The 20980-nt window shown below is 41.4% G+C and overlaps 1 protein-coding gene across 1 annotated transcript in view; it reads left to right on the top strand.

Annotated features, from left to right (window-relative positions):
• The window catches only part of FBRSL1 (fibrosin like 1), a 553391-nt gene that overhangs the window by 353976 nt on the left and 178435 nt on the right, over window positions 1–20980 (top strand). The window contains exon 5 of the mRNA XM_059827502.1: window positions 14460–14489. Within this exon, the coding sequence (XP_059683485.1) occupies window positions 14460–14489 (30 nt within the window). The remainder of the gene's footprint in view (window positions 1–14459; window positions 14490–20980) is intronic.

Raw genomic sequence — 20980 nt, 5'->3', positions numbered from 1 at the left:
ATGGTTTACGGATATAGTAAACATTATTCCTGATTTATAGAAGGGAAAAGAAGGAAGGGAAGGGTTAGGATTTACATATTCAAAGGTAGCTCAAACCTAAGATTTTACCAGTTTTGACAGTCTAATTTACAGCTCTTTAGAGAAGCCTGATGTTCATAAAGTGAAGAGCAATTGATAACACAACTTCATTAAGGCACCTCAAGTTAAACACTCAGAATCACAAAGCCCTGAAATTTTACTTCTGGTCACAAGTCAGGCCAGTAGCAGAGCCAGGAAGAGCTCTTCAGTATTTGCTGCTATTCAGACTGTTGTCCTTCCTCTTTTTCTGTTGTTTTCTTTTTTCATGTCCTATTCCAGGTGGGAAGCGGTAGTATAGGATTGGCTCCAGTACAGGAAAACCTGTATGGAGTAGTAGCATGCTATGATGAGTCTCTTCCTGCCCCTTTCTCCCTTCCATCCATATATGTGTGTATAATATGTGTCCAATTCCCTGTTCTTCCTTTGGACAACTCATGAAAAAGGAATTTTATTCCCTGAAGTATCACCATCTGAGATTGTGGTAGATTCTGTCCTTAAATTTCCAGTCCGAACTGTGCTGTGTCGTAGGGCACTGCATAATGAATACGACCCTGCCAATCAAGACACTCTGTTTTATATCACTTATTACTAAATTGAAAATGGTGTTTTACTACAGCAATAAAGGGCTGGTACAGCATGAGGTACATTTTTATACAACTCTATGAACTTTGTCATTGAAAACATTATAGCCTTGAATTTGAGAGCACAGTGGAAGGCAATATAATTTGATTACCTATATTAATCAAGTAGAGTACAACATATAAAACCAGTAATGCATAAGTCTGACTGGAGCCAGATAACCCTCTTGTGCATCTTAGAAAGATTTATTTTCAGTAATATAATTCATTTGACATGAAAGTATCATAATTGCAGTTGCTAGGAAGGATTTCTTTCTTTCCTTTTTTAGGGAAAAAAACTGTCATGCTTTCAAGAGCAGCTTGTTCTTTTAAAGCTCTGCTTACTGAAAATTGAAAACAAAGATTTGTTTTTGTAATTGTGGCAATTTTTCATTAGCCAGCTGAGCTAACAAAGTGGTTTGTTTTGAATGCTATTTCTGCTTCATAAACAAAAGTGTTAGGTGTGAATTTAAAAGAAAAATTTTTCTAATGTACATTGATTAGCATGAGACCCTGTCATTCTCGACCTGTGCTGCTAAAAGCTGTCCAGAAGCTCTTGAGCTTTTAGTTATATGTGCAAGTACTTCCTGTAAATGCTGAGGAGAACCTTCCCACACTCTAGCTCCATGAAAAGGCTTTACAGCATATTTGAAGACACCTAATTATTCTGCAGTCCATGAAAACCCCTCTTGTTATTATACGTGCAGTAGCGACACACACTAATAATAGCGTTATCATGAGTTGCTATTTATGCAAACCACACGTGAGTTGGTTGCTGTATCACAGCTGATACAGCAAAAATCACAAGTGAAAAAAGAACTACTGGCTGTGCCCACCTCCCGTTGGAGCAGGAAGACCTGTCTACTTCATAGTGCACACAAGCTGAGAGGAGTTGAAACATCGCAGTTCAAGGTATTTTCCAGTTTTTCAGATTTCACATTCACCATTGTTCATATTAGCTGTCAGAAAATGAAAAGTTTCTATAAGTCAATGTACTCTCACTCCGTGACAAATATGTAATAGTTTGTTCCATCTAATTATTAGCAGTTTTATCATCGTGCTAATAATAATGGTTGCTGATTAAAGGCCATAGAGTTCATTCCCAAACAGACAGTGTTTGTAGTCCCATCTCATTATTGGTCCACAGTGCAGTAAGTTGTTTTTTCCATTCTTGCTCTTCAGTCTTCTATTCTTTTTCTCTTATTTCCCCTCCTGTTGAGCTGTTTCCTCTTTCTTTTATTCTCTAATCGCTCCAGTCTGGATTAGCCGTACAGGGGGCTGTCACTACTGAGGAAAGACTTTGACATGTTGGGGCTTCTATTCATAAATGACATCTATCCACACAACTGAGCATTTCCACATCAGTCCTGGAAGAAAAATACAAATAAAAAAAATCTGTAGTGACAACAGAAAGGATAAATGTCCCCGAGCCTGTTCAGAAAGTTTCAGGGTAGTTTAGCTGAGGATGCTTGCATTCCCATCTTCCAACATGTAGGAGCAGCTCTTGTCTTGATCTTTGAGGTCAGTGGTGGTCAAACTACCTTTGCAGTCTGAAAGCAGAACAGCAAAGTAGGAGGCTCCATCTTGTAAATCATTACGTTTGCATCAATCATTGACATTTTGGGGGCTGACAAGAACAAATTAGTATCTAGGGGGGTCGGAAGAGAGGAGCAGGTATACTAAGGTAGTGGGGAGCCTTTACAATTTCACCAGAAATAGCAAATATATTTTTTTTAAATTGCTTAATGTTTAAAGGTTTGTCATTCAGTGGCCCAGAGAAGTATTTTCCAGGTAATGGCATAGGCCTTGAAGCTTTTATATTTAGTTTTGTCAAGGCATAATTCTGTAAGATTGAATAACCAACTATGTTATTTTCTTATCAAATTAGCTTGCAGTCTCTGCTGTATTCCTTAGGTTGTATTGAAGACACCCAAATGTATGCCCTAGGCAGTGGTTGTCCTTCACTTCCAAGACTTACCTACTTTAATATTTTTAAGATCTAAATGGAATGAAAGCTAAAAAAAAAAAAGATTTCATTTGCATTGTATTAATGTTAATGACTACTGCTGGAGATTTTTGTGTGGGGAGGTGTGTTTTTACTTTTTATATTTTAAATCTTTTTTTATTTCTATCTTGGTGAATTTCTTTGTTCCAGGGTAGCTTGCCTGTGGCGAGTGGGGCATCTATCCCTCAAGGTTTATTTTAAAAGCAGTGGTTGAAATCTGCAAGCACATGCTCTGAGAGTTTCCTTGGAGGAATAGGTCTTCTGCAGATGTCTCAATTCTTGTGCTAAATCTTTTACCAGATTTGAATTTTAACATTCAATAATGCAAACATTAATGGTAGCTGTTGTAAGCTTTATATTTTTTAGCCACAGCATCATAAACCTTGCTACGAGTTCAATAGCAGTGGAATTAGATAATATTAATTATTGTATTAATTATATATAAGTATCAAAATCTTGTCCCTGACAGCAACAGGGACTTCCCTTCTTAGTGGCTAAAGGCATTCAACAAAACAAAGCAGCTGATTCACATTACCTTCCTATATTCATTTAGTTAAAAATGAACTGTACTTCATTATACTGAATTAATGTATGTTGAGAACACAGTAGGTGCTCCAGATTGTTTTCCAAGTCCAAAGTTCCTGATTGATTAGTGTGCTAAAATATTACATGTAGCGTCACAGTGGTATGTTTCAAGGTGTATAGCCTGTCACCCCAGCTTCACCCCAGGTGAAGTCAAATTGGCTTCAGCACACTAATCCTGCCAGGTCCAGAATAAATGGTTACAAGGCACAGCGGAGATTTCCCTTCATACCTAAATGATGCCAGCTCTGATTCTGAAACTAATCCCCACTTCGGAGTGTTCGTGTGAGAAATCTTTGGGTGTCCAGCTTCCCTTTGAATGGAAAAATCTGTGATATACCTGGGGGGAACATTAGATTCATCAGGTGGATGTCTTCATGCATAGCCTGGTATGTTCTTTTGTCGCTGCGCCACTTGGACTTACAGGGAGCAGTAAGAAAGAATGAAGTTGACAGAATGAGAAAAAGTGTGTGTATATATATTAAAAGAAATTTATAAATGAAATAAAATAAACATTCGTGTGAATCAGCTGTAACAAACCAAGCTTCATAACCTGAAATCCATCACCCTCATTCTGGAGGATGACTGTTATTAAGCAGGATGCTAAGGTATTAAGAAATGCCTTTCCTCCTGAGTTCCATGCTGAAATCCCCTCTAACAGCTTGCTGCAGCTAATAATGGTTCTGCACCGAGGGGAGACAGCCATGCATGTTCTCCACTAAATAAATATGTAAATGAAACTTCCAAACAGTCACATACCATGTAGTCAGAGAGCTGAGAATAACTAAATGCTTTCCATTAGAGCGGGGGTACTTTAACAAATCCTGTTATTTTGTACGGCCGAGTACTTTTTGGTGGCTCCATAATGACGTGGGCATGGCATAGTAATGGACTAGATTTGCAGTCCAAACAGAAGAAGACAACTGATGTTTACAGTAAGTGGGGAATTACTAGACGGACCATTATGGTTAAAGTGGCTTTTGGCTATATCCATATTAAGTCCTGAACTCCTTAATTTTGAAAAAAGCTTATAACCCCCCCTCGAAACTGCAGCAGCCTCTCCTTGTTGTAAATAATGGCTTTAAGCCACTTTTCTTCTGTTGGACATGTTCTATCTAGGCATCCTTGCGTTAAACAAAATTAGCGTTGCTGTGCGCTGTGAGTCACTGCAAATCCTCTCTTGGTTTCTGCTCCTCCCTGGAGAGTGTGAGGGACCAAAGCAGCTGGGGCAGGGGGGTCCAGGTAACTCCAAGCCAGGAGGCTCATTCATGGTAGAGGGGAGGCAGCAAGGCAAGATGTCTCTTGCAAGCAAATGGCATTAGTCATAGCTTAAAACTGTAGAATAAGAAAATAATGGATGTTTCTCTGGTTCTTTAGTGAAAGCCCTTACACAGCACTAAAGCTGTAATGTCTCCAAGAGTGTCTGTCTGATGGAAAGAAAATGAGTGACAGGTGACACAATGCCCAAGTGAGGGGAGAATGAAAAGAACTTGTGAGCACTTCAGAAGAGGAGCAAACTGCAACTCTTTTCTTGTCAGAGTCTCTTCTCCATTTCGTAAATTGGTGAAACGCAGTGTCAACCATTAAACTTTGCATGCACTGTCCTTTCAATTACCCAAGGATGGCTGTAGGATCGCACCACCGGAGCTGTGTGGAAATGAAGTATGAAGGAGGTGAAAAAGCTTCAGTTCATTATTTGTGTGGTCCTTGCAAATGCTGAGCTAAATTTGGTCATAATTCACATTACCCCTTGGTATAATCATAGGCGTTAGAAGTGAAAATGACCTCCTGCATTGTCCGATCTCTCTCTTTCTTGGCAAATATGGGCTGAAATTAAGCATAAGATTGTGTGTATGCAGCTGGCTCTCTTTGGGTTTCCCAAAGCATCCGTCCCTAGGGTACCAAATTTCTGCAACCATGGATATAATGAGTCAATCACAGTCAGTGAATTGACTTCAAGGCAGCTATATCAACCCACCATTAAATACTTAAAATGAGTCCAAATAGTGAGAGAGAGGGAGAGAGAGAGATTATATATTGAAAGAGATATATTATATGGAGATAGATAGATAGATAGATAGATAGATCGATCGATCGATCGATCAATCAATCTACTTTTTTCTAACCATAGAATAGAATAGATTGATTCTTGAAAAGACATCATTAAATCATCAAAAAATTATGGAAAAGCATTATACTGGTATATTAAAGCCTAAAGTAGGAGGTGTAATACAGTAAACCAGCCAGAAATCTTCTCTTGAATGTGGTACAAACATTGCTGTGTAGATGCCATTGGATGCTGACTTTTCTATTTTTAATCAATGTGTCTTTATTAAACGCTTATGTAGCAACATTCATCTGTGTAGGCTTCAGTAAAAGATTGCATTATGGACAGATATTTCTACCTTTCCTACGGGGGGGAAGGGCAGGGATGTGGGAAACCAAGAGGAATCTGGTGGCTCTTACAGCTTTTCCAAGATGGATCGGTCACTCTCTCCCATGAACTAGGTCATTTTCAGACTGGGCTTGAAAGTAGGCAGCTGTAGATCTTACTTTGTAGATCTCAAGGAGTAATTTGTGATTATCCCTTTTTTCCTAAAAGTGCTTTCCTGTATATAGGTGTAATAAAAAAGAAACCATTTTCAGCATAAAAGATGTACTTGTCAAACCACAGCAATGATTTTCCAGTTGCTGGCTTTTTTAGTTGTGCAGCCTTCTAATATTTCTGCTTGAATTCTTTCACGACAGAAGCAAATGAAAATTACACCGTGGTTTTTAGGTCTCTGTTCCCTGATTTTTGCTTGTCATGTCATGAACTTCTTCGAAACAGTGAAATGGCAGCCCATCTCCCTGAGAGCTCCAGACAGATTTCTAAAGTTGTCTTGTTAACAGCTTGTCAGAAACCTACATTTCAGTCTCGCTGAGTTTATATCATGCAAAAAAAAAAAAAAAAAGTTGCTGGAAATTATGATTTTTACAGGTTCTGACATTTTTCTAAAGAACTGAAATGCTCAAGGCTGCTGTCTCCCTTAACAGGCTGTGCTGTTTTGGGTAATATTCTGCGTTGCATCAACTGAACATCAGAGCAACATTCAGTTTCTTCCCTTTAACATGTTCTTTGAATTATTTAAGGTGTTTTGATGTTGGCTAGAATTTGTAACAAAGTCCTCCAGCTTTTATCCTAAAATATCAAAAAGGTTGAGATTTTTTTCCTTCTCCCCCTCCCTTTTCTCCCTCTTCCCTAACCCTTCCTCCCTCCTCCCGCTTTTAATAGATCCTTGCATGGATCATCAGGGGACTTTCTTTTATGTTGTACAGCATGAAATGACTTAGTCAGGGTCTTCCTGATTAATTTATGAGTGCTAAGGAAAAGGGAAGGGGGGGAAAAAAACAGTCCTTGAGGGATTGACCCTAAGCTGCAGCAGATCAACTCAATTTTATGGAATGAAAAGAGACTTAAGCAGTATTTTTAGCGTCAGTTCCTCTCGACCCGCCGAGGTAGGGAAGCTCCCTGCATCTGGCAGGCTGAAGCAGGGTGAGAGATACCCGTCTCTCCGGGCAGCTGATGGAGTGGAGTTCAGCTCTTTGGAGGCACTTTTAGAGTTAAAGCTGTGGCAGATTGGTGGATTAATGTGCTCTGCCTCCAAGGGACAAATGCTCTTTTTTTTTTTTTTCTTTTTTTTTTCTTCGTTTTCCCTCCCCCTTGCTCCCTCCTTCCCTACTCTGGGCTTGCAGATGACAGCTGTTGGTCACTTAACAAAATGTCCTCTTGATTGCTGCTTCACAACAGGGGCCCCCTCTGACCAAACAGCACATAGCCCGTACAATGCATCACTGCCCCTCAAAATTAGTTATAGTGCTCAGGGCTATTCTCGGCTGCCATAGCTAATACTCTCTTGCTGTTCTTCTCTCTCCCCCTCGCCCTCCCCCTCCACAGACAAAGGCTCAGCCTATACATCTGTAGTGCTCATAACCTCCCCCTTCCCCCAGCCAAATGCTGAGGAGAGAAAGGGGAAAAAAAAAAAAATTGCTGCCCTGAGGCTCAATCTGTTTCTTACAGCTCTACCCCGCACTTGGAAGCCTGAGCTGGTCTAGCCATAGGGAGGCCCTGACTCATTTCATCAAACTGTCAGGGAGGCAGTGGAGCTAAGAGGACTCTGCTGCCTGGGGCAAGTTCAAGTCAACATTCGATTTCCGTCCTCCCCCCGGCCCCCGCCTTTCGCTTGGACACTTTCTGTGCTCTGGATCTAAACTTCTCCCCGAGCTGCAGCAGCTCACAGCTTCTTGCCAGGAGGAAGGACTTGTGGGACCTTATAAAGGACACAGTGGCAAAATTGCTGCAATAAATCAGTGGCCCTCTGACACTTGGCGGTAGCTTAATGTTTTGGCACTTTCTTTCCTGTGTATGCCTCAAGTCCCATTAGCAGGCTTTTCTGTCAGTCTGGCTCATGATAAAACTCTCTCTTCCTATCATCTTAAGCAAGCCCCTGCAGACATGAATCCGATGCCAGACTTAATAGGAAACAACACCCTCCCCCTGCACACACAAGCGCGCATCCATACACGCTGCTGCTGCTGCGAGCTGCTCCCGGGAAGTTAGCTCAGAGGACAGGGCGAGGGGGGAGGGCTCTTAAAAATAGGCTTGGTTTTACTTCTTCCTTTAAAAGAAACATTAACACGCTGGGATTTAAGCCTGATGCTTCCCCGAGCCTCACTATTAAAAGAAAATTCAGTAACTAAATGTGGTTGGAAATAATAAGATAGCAGTAACATGGCCATCCTCCCGGGACTGGCTGAGTGGGTGTACGAGCTCCATAGGTATCCACACTGTTCGTATATTTTATGCAACTTTTTACATCTGCCAGCTTGCATTGTAATATTATAGACTATGTATTTAATATTTTGTCCTCCTCTTCTTTCAGCCTTATACTTCCTCACACAATTTTAGTTGCAGGTAGACTAGTTAGATGACGTATCCCTCTGGGCTGGGATCTGGTTTTTCACACGACCAGCTTAGATGTCTGTCACCCTCTGCTTAATCATAATATAAATAATATCTGTAGGTATGTGTGTTTGTGTGCAAAGAAAAAACAAGCCCTTCTATCAGCTGTTTGGGCAGGAACCTGTAATTTCTGTGCTGTATAGTGTCTGCCACAACAGGGCCCTATGGCCTTGAGGATCTGTAGGCACAACCTGGATCATAAACCTCCGGTTTTGGGTGGAGTAAGAGATACCACATTTATGTGAATAAGCTGAGGTGACTTCTGTGCAATTCTCAAAAGCTTGGAGGATGTGGTCCTGTTTCAGGTAACAGTGTTTCTTAGCACCTAACTGATGGCGTAACACCCCACTGTTGCTAAGCTTGTTGCAGTCTTGTGAGGCTTGGGTTGTTTTTGTTTCTTGGAGCTCTTGGTCCTGGCATAAGGCAGTTTATGTGAGTATCTGACTTCATGTTAATCAACGTAGCGCTTTTATTATCTGAAGAAAAACGGGGTGATCTGGAACTTAAAATGTTGGGGGTAAGAAAAGAGTCAAAGGATGTTTTCATGGTTTTTAAACTCACCAGAAAACATCCAGAATCACAGTACAAACAATTTTAATATAGATTGCAAGGAGCCTGGCGCCAGTGGAGGTGTCCCAGAGCACAAAGACTCCATGCTTCTTCTGTGGATGCTGCTTTTTTGGAAAAATCTATGCATAGCTCATTCGGGCCTGCTCCTCTTCTGCACTCAAAAAACCTAAATTTACGTGGCTAAAACACTCTGCAGCGCTGCTAATTGCCTGAATGCTGTGGTAGAGCCAGCAATGACGCTACTGAACACCTCTGACTCTAAGTCCACCAGAAAACCTTTGTAGTGGAGATCTAGCTTTATTTGCAGTGACACAAACCTCTGCAAGTATCCACTGCTGCTATGTGGAGTGATCTGATTTATGCTTGTATGTCATGTCAACCACGGTGGGTAATGTTCCGATTTCCCGTTTCAACCTTAGCTTGTTTGGGATGAGGGAGGGGTTAGAGGTTTCTTTTCAGTTCAGTGTAGGCAGGTGTGCTACTGGTGGCATCTACGTCTCCACTGTAAGAGAAGGCCCTTCTCCAGTTACGCCGTTGCATGTGTTTTACAGTAGCTACAGGTCCATCTTTCTCCCCTGTTGAGATGATTTGTACGAGCAAGTGCTGGAACGCATCGTAACTCCTTGCCTGGGGGGTCAGGCATGATGGAAGGGGTCTTGAAATGTGAATTTCCACCTCAGCTATCAAAAAAAAAAAGCCATAGGGCCTGGTCTACACATATGGGAGCTCTGTCTCTGATTCCTCAGGTCTTTTGAGTGCAACAGGGGGATGGAGGGGATGGTGGAGTTGCTGCAGTTGCTTAGGTGGAGGTTAGGAAAGCACCAGCTTTTCTTACTGCTTCACTCCTGGCTTCATCCAGAGCCTTCATCTGGAGCACGGTCCGTTGGCAGCAGCCGCCAGATCATGCCCTGTCCTGTGCCACAGCCGGTTTGGCAGAGTCTTTTTGGCGCTGGGTCTTTGTGGGTGAAGGCCTGCATCTGCAAAATTTGCATCGTCTTCCTCTGTGGGGCAGAAAGGGGGAGGAGGGAGGTGCGGCGCCTTTTCATAGTGCACTGAGCCGATTCTACCTGAATTATGTGTTGCTTCTGCTTAACTTTACCTCAAGGGAGGCTTTTTCTGACTGGAATCTGTCACTGCAAGAAGTTATTTCAAAAAGCGGCGCAATTAGGGGTCTGCTTTGCAAACATTCTTGGTGGAATTGAGAGGCAATTGGCACAACCCAGTGAATAATCCTTTTAGGAGCCTTTATGAACCCGGCACAATGGCTGTTTACAGTTTCTCTTATAGACCAGGAGTGTTAACAGGCCTTTAGAAAAATCCAGGTAATTGAAGCTTTTGTCTTTCAATGAGCCCCCGTAGCTGTCAACAGTTGCCATTCTCCACATTTTCTTTAACTTTTTTGTTTTGACAAGGGCTTTTGTCTCCCCGACAACAGCTGCGTGGGAGGTGAGCGGCCGGTGGCGCGGCCTTGGCCCGCTAGGCCTCGGGAGGGAGCGCCACCAGCCTCCTCCTCACCAGGCCGGAATAAGTTGTCTTTTAACACACAGAAAATCCTCTGGGTCAAACCAAAGTTTCTCTTATGACTTCATTATTCATTTGAACATCCTGGCGATGCAACGCACCAGCCTCAGTCTCTCTTTCTCGAGCCGGGGCTTTGCAGGGGCGGGCGGCGGAGGCCAGGAGGCTGGAGAAGAGTGGGTGCGCGGAGGCTGAAGGCTGTTACCACAGAAACTGAAACAGCCCATTGAAATCGTGTTTTTTAACACCCTCCCGAAGGGAAGGGGTCAGCGGTTCTGTTTTTCACAGATCTGTCCAGGAGGGTTTGGGTTTGCTGTCGTCGGTTTTTTCAGTGCTGTTGCATGTTCAGCAGCCTGTGGGTTCCTGTTTCTTGATGCGAATGCGGCAGCCTGTTTCTTTAAAATAAAAAGAAGAAAACCTAAGTGAATTCTGAAGCTTGGGGGGTTTTTCCACCAAAGCCAGCTGTATTTTCTTCAGGAGCTGGTGGGAGATTAACATGGGTTGGTAGCCATGAGTTTCAAGCTCTCCATTTTCCAGGATGCTGTATGTTAAGCAGAAGTCCAAATTTTTTGAATAATGGTGTGTTAATTCTTCCCTCACAATCTCTCATCATGTAGACTGCTTAGTACCTGTGGGTCGGTTTGGGACTTCATTCTCACGTGGATTAAGATGTGGTATTTTGGTGCTTTAAAAGCCACGCAGTAGGAATCGATACAGGGACAGTTTGTGTGCATTTGAGAGTCCTACATGGCTGGGAGAGGTGGGAGAGAACAGCTATTTCATAAGGCAAACCCAAAATTATGCAAGTTGCTGTCAGAAATAGAGTTTTTAAAGCACCCATCTCGCAGTCGCAGCTGCACAGAGGGCTCCGTGTCCACACAGAGCCACATTTGCGCGTGGATCTGCATCTGCAGCCCCGCTGGCTTCTTCAGTTGCAAGACTGATGCAGTTGTGATTAAAGTAAGGAAGATGTAAGCTAAAATGAAACAAAATTCTTTGCTGTCCTTTCCATTTTAAAAACAATTAATTATGGAGTATTTACAGATCCTGAATGGGGAGAAATGTATCCTCAGAGAGCAGATGTTTGCTTCATTTGTATGTTTGTATATAAAATTTAGCATGTGGATTTGATGGTTCACTGGCTTTTTGCAACTTTCACTTATCTACATGAGACAAAGTTGCATATTGGTACAAAGCAAAATTAGGCATCTAAATAAAGCAATTCTGCACCTTTTAGTAATGCAAACCATCTGTAATAGGTTTTTATACTCATTATAGGCATACAAATTTTTGAGGTCAAATCTGTTTTCAACAGGAAAAAGCCTGTCCTCTTTTTTTAAAATATCATAATGCAGTAAGAAATAGGAAGACAAGTTTTATTAAAAAAACAGAGAGCAAGACTAAAATATTACATTGTATTTGAATAATAATGGTTAATAAAGTTCCCCAAAATTGTTTACATCTGCTCTCAAATATTTTTAAGCTAAATTTTTGAGGTTTACAGTACTGCAGCTTTATTAAACCAGGACTCATAGGCAAAAGCATCTGAGTTTTAATGATAATTTTGAATGTTTTCTAGTCAGTATATTTCTGAGTTTATTTGATTTTTTTATTACTTCAGTGTATCATTCTGTAAGTCCCTGTAAGAATTAAAATTTGTATTGGTGTTGCCTAAGCATACAATTTTAAGCAACACAGGGCTGAGTGTACTATTTTTTATGCTATTTTTGTATAGGTGTAATTCCATTGTAACGTGCTTTAGTCTGAACTGTGCAGGTTGAATCACATCATCAAACTATTCTGCCTCTACAATATGAGTGTGCAGGTTGAATGAGCACAATGATTAAAATGGTAACTTAGGATATTTTAGTGTAGACCAGGTTTAAAGGGTAAAATAACATGGTCTTCGTAACCTGCTCAATTATGCTAGTAATTTGGGGGAATGCATACTCCCTGTAGCATTCTGACTTCATTTGAGCCCCCCCGGGGAGAGGTGAAAGGCTTCCCTTGAGTCAGCTGGCGTTTCTCAGGAGCATGTAAATAATAACAAAGTGTACTGCTGTAACTGCATCTTCCCCCACCTTGTTTTTGATGAATGTGTTGCTTTGTCAGCGTGAATTAGCACTGTCTTGAGCAAGCACAAATGCAGCAGGTACTGGGGCAGCCTTTGCCCCGCAAACCTGTTTCAGTGTGTCTCAGCAGTGATGGACAATTAGTCCTGTTCCAGGCCCAGAGCAGAGACTTCTAATTGTTTGTGGTTACGTGGCATGGGTTTGGGAGAGTCAGCAAATGGCTGATGATGATGATTTGTCAGGACTGATTTTACTTTTGATCTGAATGTCGGGTTTGTGGAAAAACAGAAACTGCATTTCCTGTAATAATTTTTATAAAACTCAATGACAGAATGAAAGTCCCCAGAAAAGGCACAAATGGCTTACAGGAGGGTATTTGCTAAAGCCGTGGCTGTCTGATGTTCTTGCCTTCCACGCACAAAGTAATTGGCTAGGGCTTAATGCAGTTTGCTGGCATTAACACTGGTTATTCCTATAGGACTTGCCCATCCACTGCTCCCCGGCCCCTGCAGGGCAGCGTCCTGCCTTCCTGTGATGTCTTCCATTTTTGCTTCAGGTTCTTTTTTTCCCAGAATGGTTACAGATGCAATTAGATCTGTGCGCATCCTTCTAAACAGTTGGATTTCTCTGTGAAAAATGTGCTGTGGATCAGGTGGGGCAGTGTAAAACGGTTTCATTTCGAAAGAAAAAGTGTTCTGCTTAGTCAAGACTATAGAAAAACAGGTTCCTTAAACCAAGCGTTTCCACTGCAGTTAAATGGAAATAAGGAGTCATTTGGGAAGCTGAACAGTCTTCACTGCAGAATCACCATGGCAGACCCTTCCGCTGTATTGTGGTTCTTCATGTGCTCAGTATGAGAATTGAAGAGTAAAAGGTTCCTCAGGTGTTTGGGGTCAATCATTTCATGTGCCAAATAGAAGAAGAGGAGATTAAATAGTCTCTCAAAAATCTGCAGAAAACGAAGAATGTCATAGCTGAAATTTCTGCTCTGTAACTTTAGGATAAAAAAGGATGTGACAGGAAAGATCCCCCCTCCCCGCGCTGTGAGGAGCAGGAGCTGGACAAAATGACCAAACAGATCTATTCCTCCTTCTACATTCATGACACCGAAGCATGTGCATTCTCATGGACCATTTCCACATTTGTACTTTGTCATTGCTGGTCTGCAGAGTCCCCTCTTGTGGAACCAGCGAACTCGATAGGGTGCCACCAGTTGCAGAAACCCACCCGGACCATCCCCATCAGCTGCTGGCTGAAGGGGAAAATTCCTGTTGGACACAAAAGCTACAAAATGCACTGGCCGCTTTCTGTCAGTATAACAGACACAAAAAGATTTATTTTCGTTCCCAATTGTAAATCTTTCTCAGCTCCAGTCAACAAGATGTGCATGTCCTGAAATGTTCAGTGCTCAAGTTATCTTTCCATCATTTGTGCTGTGAAAATAGAGCATTTCATTTTCAGAGGCTGTAAGAGATTACACTCTAAAACTCTTTAAGTAAACACTTCCTCCTGGGATCGTGATCTCATTCAAACTAAAAAATGTACCAGAATTTATGATGTATTTTAATTACTATTCTTGGTACCACTCATTAAATTAGAAATTGATTGCCAGTTTCACAGTTTCCTTGTTAGATGACAAAGTGCTTATCAAGGTGAAGCAATGCAAAACTGTTACTATATATTCCACAATTTGGGATGATAAAAAGGCATGCTTTTGGTTGTGGTGTTCATGTTACAGTTGTTATTATAATGCATCACTGATTGTCTTTTTTGTTTAAAGTTCACTTTCCCCCATCCAAGTAAGAGTATACCATATTTTTGTATGAGAAGAGAGAAATTGGCGTTGTCTGGTTTATGCTAGCAATCTAAAAGGCATTACTGCAAACATCAAAAGTGTGTTTCATTGAACTGAGAACATCATAAACAGCTATCCTAAAGATTTAAGAGGATGGTGCAAAAGAACCCTATACATAAAGGTGTTTCTCAAAATCTTTTTTTCTCTCTCTAATTCACAGTGTGACAGCGAGAGTGATATTGACGATAAGGTAAGACTGAATTTTCTTCTTTCATGTGCTTTACTAGCTTGGAAATTCCCTCATAGTCAAAATAAGAATGAATTTGAAAATAATATTTTTCCTCCAGTCTTCATGTCAAATTTTAAAATATCTGTAATGGAATGAAAAAACATTGAATCAAGTACTCTGTGATCTGTTTACAGACAAGAAACTCCCATTAACATAATAGTCTTTCTTGATTATCATGTGAGCATTTGGTGAGACCCAAGTCATAGCGTTAGTGCTGTTTCAGAGGAAGTCTCCTCCGATAACTTGTCAGGAGCCCATATTTTATTTATAGCAACCTTTGAAGATGTCAATTTTGTAATCAGTTTAGAAGATGGGACAACTGGTACCTACCCTCAAAGGCAGTGTGGTAACTGTCAAGGAGTGTTTTGTCATGTTGCATGCATATTTATCATAGAGCAATGATTTTTCTGACCTTCTTTTGGATACATAGGTTGGTCGTTGAAAGGTTGTAGTTGTGTGGTTTTGTATAGGGATTTCTTGTTTCACCCTTGCAAGGAAAACAGAGAAGTCCCACTACATAGCAACAATTGCACTGTGCTTTTAAGCATCAAATGTATAAAAGACTTGAGTATCTCTCCCTTGCTGACTTCTTTTCTGGCAGATCAAACTTGGCAGTCTCAGGTTAGATCTTCATCAAACTTTTATTATATTTTGGCTGTCCAGTCTCTTGCATTCATTCATGAGAAGCTGTGGCACGCAGGTTTCTACTGGATCAGCATTACAAAAGTAAAGGCTGGCTTCAGATAGCCCTGTCTCCTTGGCAGCACACTTGGCTGCAGCCATACATCGGAGGTTGCCGTGAGTTCAAGAGACTCCACTAAAAGCTTCTTCTGGTTGAGTCTTTCTTTTAATATTGTTAGAGCTTGGGAAGCATTAAGGTTTCTTCAACTTCTTTTAAAATCCCATCAGATACCAAATATCCCTGGACTATGGCAAAACCTGTCTTTTGAGATGAAGGCTTGATTGAAGAGGAACATTTAAATCATATATGTTGAATGAAAGATGCTGTACATATTTTATTTTATTTTATTTTATTTTATTTTATTTTATTTTATTTTATTTTATTTTATTTTATTTTATATATGTGTATAAAGTCACTCCCTAAAACAACCACCACCACCACCCCCTGACTTCTGTTTCTTACAAGGTTACACAGTAGCAGAGCTGATGGCAGGGGTGGTGAGGGTGAAAAATTATTCCCTAAAAGCTTAGATACCACGGGGTTAAAACATTTCTTAGACTGCCCAATCAAAGAAAGTAAAAGCAATCACTTAGAAAACTGTTTAAAGATCTGCCAGTCAAACCTCAGATGAAGTTGTAAGTGACATGTAGTTTTATTATACAGCTATGCTATTAATGATTATCTAAATTACACTGGTAGACCCAGCTAGCGGCATTACATCTGAGACTGACGTTTGTTAGATTAGGTTTGACTTCACCTTGTAGAGAAGAAATTGAAATCTGAACAACATTGATTAGCTTTCAGAATGTGGGATCTGAGGTTACCTTCAGAGGAAGCTGCATTGTGTTTGGCTGGTAACTTACTGTCCTTTACAGCAAATGAAAGGCTATTATAGTGTTCCTTACCATTAATATGGCATTTCTTTACATATCTATAACTGTAATTTGACCTAGGCTCACATATTTCCCAGCTACCTTCTCCTTAAGGTGACTCCACCTTAATAATAACATTTCTTTTCTTCATAAAGAGAGCAGCACAAGATCATCCTCTCTCTATCTCTTGCCTGATCTGTAGAGACATGAGACATGACATCGGTTCTATTAAAAGGGTCTCTGGAATTAAGTAGGGTTGCTTTTCTTGTCAGCAAAGATGTGTGCACATGCATGTAAACTCACCAAGGTTGAAGTGAAGAGGCTTCAAACCTTTCATAGGGATAATGTAAGTGCAACGTTGCCTTCCAGTTGGGGAACACAAGGGCAGCCTGGCTCTCTCTGTTGATACCTGACATACTATACTCCCCTGAAAAGGTTCAGTATTTGTCTAAAACTTAACCTGGCTGATGCAACAACGAACTATAAAAATATTGGCATGAATGTCCTGAGGGACTACACTGAAGAGTGTTTTTTCCCCCTTCCATGTGTCGGCAAAATGTATCTTCTAATAATGCTCTCGGGCTACTGCAGCCAGATGGAGTATTCGACATACTGTCTAGCCGAGCATCAGGCTTCCCGAATTACATGACGGGTCGGCTTCATTTCACAGCACCACAGAACAATCCTGCTTTCCTGCTTGGTCAGCAAGAAGCAGCTTTCTCTAGGTACACCTACGCACACTGGCACTAATGAAGGGCAGGGCAGGAATTACTAATGTACTTTGGATTTGCATAACATTTTTTGTTAGTCATAAACAGCGGATCAGTGTTGTTTGTATATAACTCATGAGGAAAGCAGACAAAAAAAGAAGTTCACGTACAAGTACAAACTGAGTCAGTGATAGAGCTAGAAGCAAAATTGAAATTTTCCACCTTCTACTTCTCTCTCTCTACCATGCTACTAATTATCCACTATTTATTTAGTCCATAGGTATATGGGCTATTGAGCTCTTAATGTTTTAAAGCACAGACATTAGAGTAAAATCAAGGCTTTACCCTCACTGCATTGAAAAATAGAAACACACTTCTGATGGGTTTGGTTTTTTCCTTGTGCAGTGTTGTGCAGGACTCCAGGGGAGAAAAGTAATTGAGCATAGTCAGTCGTACATATGGTATATCAGAATCGAGGAGCCGTTACTTTAGTGCAAGGTACAGTTTCACAGCAGATTGGGAGAGTGTTTCCAAACAGTGCGCTGCTGTTTTTAATGATCAGAGAAGAGGAGCTCAAGGCTGGGGACTTGTCCATCCCACCTACTTTCTGAGAACTGTCTCTGGCCAAGCATAGCCTTTCACTTCTGCATCACTGCTGAAATCTCAAAGGAAGTAAGTGGGATGATACTTTCTCACACCTATCATTCTGTCACCACACACTTCTCAAAGAACTGTTTGAGATACCCAGACTAATAAAGTGAGCTGTCCAGCCATTTAACCAAGCGAGAAACTTAGCAAATCATGCATTCCCAGAGATGGAAATGCAAATCCTGTTTCTTTTACTGTGTATTCATTGAAGGACATCGGTTTGGACTCTGCGACTCTTAGGAGAATTGCAGGGTAGTTTGTTGAAGCTGGGGAAATGATACTGTGCTTTTTGTGAGGGAGGAGGGAGAGAAAGGGAGTTAGGCTGATAATCGTATTACACTATCTCTGCACTGTGCAATAGCTGCGATGTGAGGCTCACGGTCCATAAACATTGTTACTGAAAATATATACTTCCTTTAATAGCAACAACAGCATTAACAGATAGCAATTACCCTTCATTTTCAGGAACTATAAAGTCTCCATTAATTCAAGATTTATGTAGTTATAGCATTTAGCACAGGAATAACACCACAGAGAATTGGTTTATACACATGTAATGAGAGAGCTTATGGCATACTTTAGTGAACATTAACATAATAGAGTAATATAAACCATCAACAGTTCCACATATTGTCTCTTACCTGCTTTAGCATCACTATGAAAAGTGGCTAGCAGCTTGGTAATGTGCTCTGTTAAATGGTGTTCTGCAGAAAGCCAAAAGTCAACTTGTATAAAACAAGGGAATGAGTAATCTCTGCTCGTTACTCCAAAATGTTGCTCTCATTTTTTTAATAACAGTGTTCAAGATTGCATTAAAAAAGCCCGTTTCTTTCTTTCAAAGTAATTCAGTGTTCATGTTCTTTCAGTCTTGGACTTCTGTCTGCTGTGTGTGAAATTGTGGGTTGTCAGCTTAATTACATGGCCCCGCAGTGTAAGCGAGCTCTCCAAATCAGGGGTTAGATATCAGGCATTCCTTCATTTAATGTGGTGCTAAGTAAGATGTACAAAAAATGACACTGTGTTTCTAAGTTGAATCAGTATTTACCATATATTTGTTCTGTAGTTTGTGTTTGTGTTTTAGCTATAGCAAGCAACCTTTGAGACAGGTAAAGCTATATCCAAGATGGAAGCGAAAAGTTTTGAAGTCAGGTTTCTAAAACAGTGTTTTCACACTACTTTCTGCATGAGTTTATTAGGCCCTGCGTGCGGCGATGTGAATTCAGCCTTGCCATGCTGTTGTTTGCTGTGCTAATTTCTGAGTCCCAGTAGGTGCCTGGAAGCGTGCAGCAGCGCACGAGCAGGTGCAATTTAGCAGTTGATATATGGGAGAAGAGCAACACGGTAGTGCTACGATCACTCCGTCACAGGCTGGGTTCACATCCTGCTACATGCTGTATAGATGCAGAACAGCTCGTGGCTTAAGGATGAGATTAGAGTGAAGGGACTCAGATAAATGGGGGGGGGGGGGGGGGGGGCGCACTGTTAAGAGCAGCACTGTTTCAGTATGTCAGCAGTCTCGTTGTTGTCCAGCTTTAGGTTTGTTGGTATTAAAGTAAAGGGGAAGGTTTTAGGAGGCATTTGAGAGGGAAAATCAGGTAGCTTTACGGCCGTGAGTGGGAAGTTATTCTCTGTAACGAAAGGCACAGTGGTAAGTAGCAGGGAGGTGCTTATTTGAAAGTTTAACAAGGGGGTGATCAAGTCAGACCAGTGAGAGATGAGAGTTTACATCAATACTGCGTGTCAGCGTTGGGAAGAAGAGGTAAGCTGTGAAAGAGTCAAAACATGAAGAGTGATAGTTTGTGATTCGGGAAGTGGGAAGCTTTGTAGGCAGCAAAGCCACATACTAGGAAAATGATCGTGCAGCAGCTTTTTCCTTGACGCAAGGACCCAGTTACATCTGCCACCACCAGAGGAAACGATAAAATGGTAAATGAAAGGTGAGGTAGTGAAAGCTTGACCAAGAACTTAGTTGTGTGGATGAACAGAGGATGCTCATTATGTTATAGAGGAAAAGGATATACAGGACTTAAACATAGGTTGGATGTCAAGACGTAGGGAGTGGTGTGAGTCAAAGACAGCACTGAGAACTATAGGCTTGAGCGAGAGGTGGAAGTGATAAGAGTGGAAGCAATGAGGAGACTAAACTCTGGGGAAGATACGGGGGATGAAATTATCACTTCTGTTTCAGCTGTATTGACCTTGAAAGGGTGTCTACAAGCCCACAGGAAAAATCATAGTTTAGGCAGCAGGAGAAAGGGATGTAATAATGAAGAGAGATCTAGGAGTCGCTCTAGTAGAAGTGGTCACTCTGTGTATGAGTGTTTGTGTATGACATTACCCAGAAATAGGATGAAGTCCCATGACACCAGATGAAAAAGTTCAGGGAAGATGGTCTTAAGGATGCTCAAAATTGCAGCAGTGGGTACAGAGGCAGGAGCAGAGCTGACAGGAGCTGCTGAAGCGCAGGGAGGGAAGAGCTGTGTCAGGTAGCTGGTGGCCAAGGAAGGTGAGATCTAGGGAAGGGGATTGTGAAAGACTGTGGAAGTCAGGGTGCAGTTAAGTGGGGGAGAGGAAGCCAAACTGTGAAGTGTCTGTTCTCAAAGATCCTACATTGATCCAAATTTCTGTGTGTTTTGTTGCATCTTTACACTCCTGCTCTCATGGCCTCATTTGTCGATGCACCAGTACATCAGTGTGTTGTCTCATGGGGCTGGAATAAGCCTCAGTCCCTGGACCCCTCAGTGCCACTCATTTGAAGTCCAGGGGGGCTATTATTGGTACCACTATTGCTGGAGGCTTCTTTCCCCCTGCTCCTCACATTTTATCTAGGAATGAAAAAAGTGGGTTCCATCTCATAAGTTTGTTGTTTCCATGAGGCTGGAAGTTTAGTTCCCACTTCAGGTAACCTGCTATTTTTGAAGCCTACCCAGGCCAAGGTGCCCAAATTGGTTTTGTCCATCATTAGATTGTCCCTTCCTCTGATAAATGAAACTTGGTACTTTTCCAGCAATCCTAGTTCTTACTGGTTGCAGCAGAAGGGAGAGATCAAACATGGAATTGAACTGAGGGCTTTCACATGGCAGTATTTGCACTTCTGTTAGCATTACACTTCAATCTATGACAGTTTTCAGCTGTGACTAATAACAAGAAGTCTCCATTGCCAGTTACTTCCCAGCTGGGTTTTCAGACAGGATTTAAGTGGTCCTTTTACCATAGCATGCTCTTGCTTACGGACAGCAATGCTGAATGCAGTTGCAGAAGCGTGTGCCTGGGCTGCATTACAGGCTTAGCAGCATGCAGTAGTATAGCATATACACATGTGCATGCCCGTATGTGCACAGAATCAGTGTTTCTTCTCAGGTTTAATTGTTACAGACTGAAAACCCAGTGATGCAGAGTGAAAACCAGTGAGAAACCTGACTCCCATATAATAATAACTGGGTAAAGGTGGTTAGTTCTCTTAATGGAAGAAAGTCTGTTTGACAGATGAGCTGCATGTTGTTATTAAAAACAGATCTGCTTTTTAAACAGTATGAAAAT

The sequence above is a fragment of the Gavia stellata genome, chromosome 21 (assembly GCF_030936135.1).
Source record: "Gavia stellata isolate bGavSte3 chromosome 21, bGavSte3.hap2, whole genome shotgun sequence".
In the NCBI taxonomy this organism is placed as follows: domain Eukaryota; kingdom Metazoa; phylum Chordata; class Aves; order Gaviiformes; family Gaviidae; genus Gavia; species Gavia stellata.
This window is presented reverse-complemented; position numbering and strand designations above follow the sequence as displayed.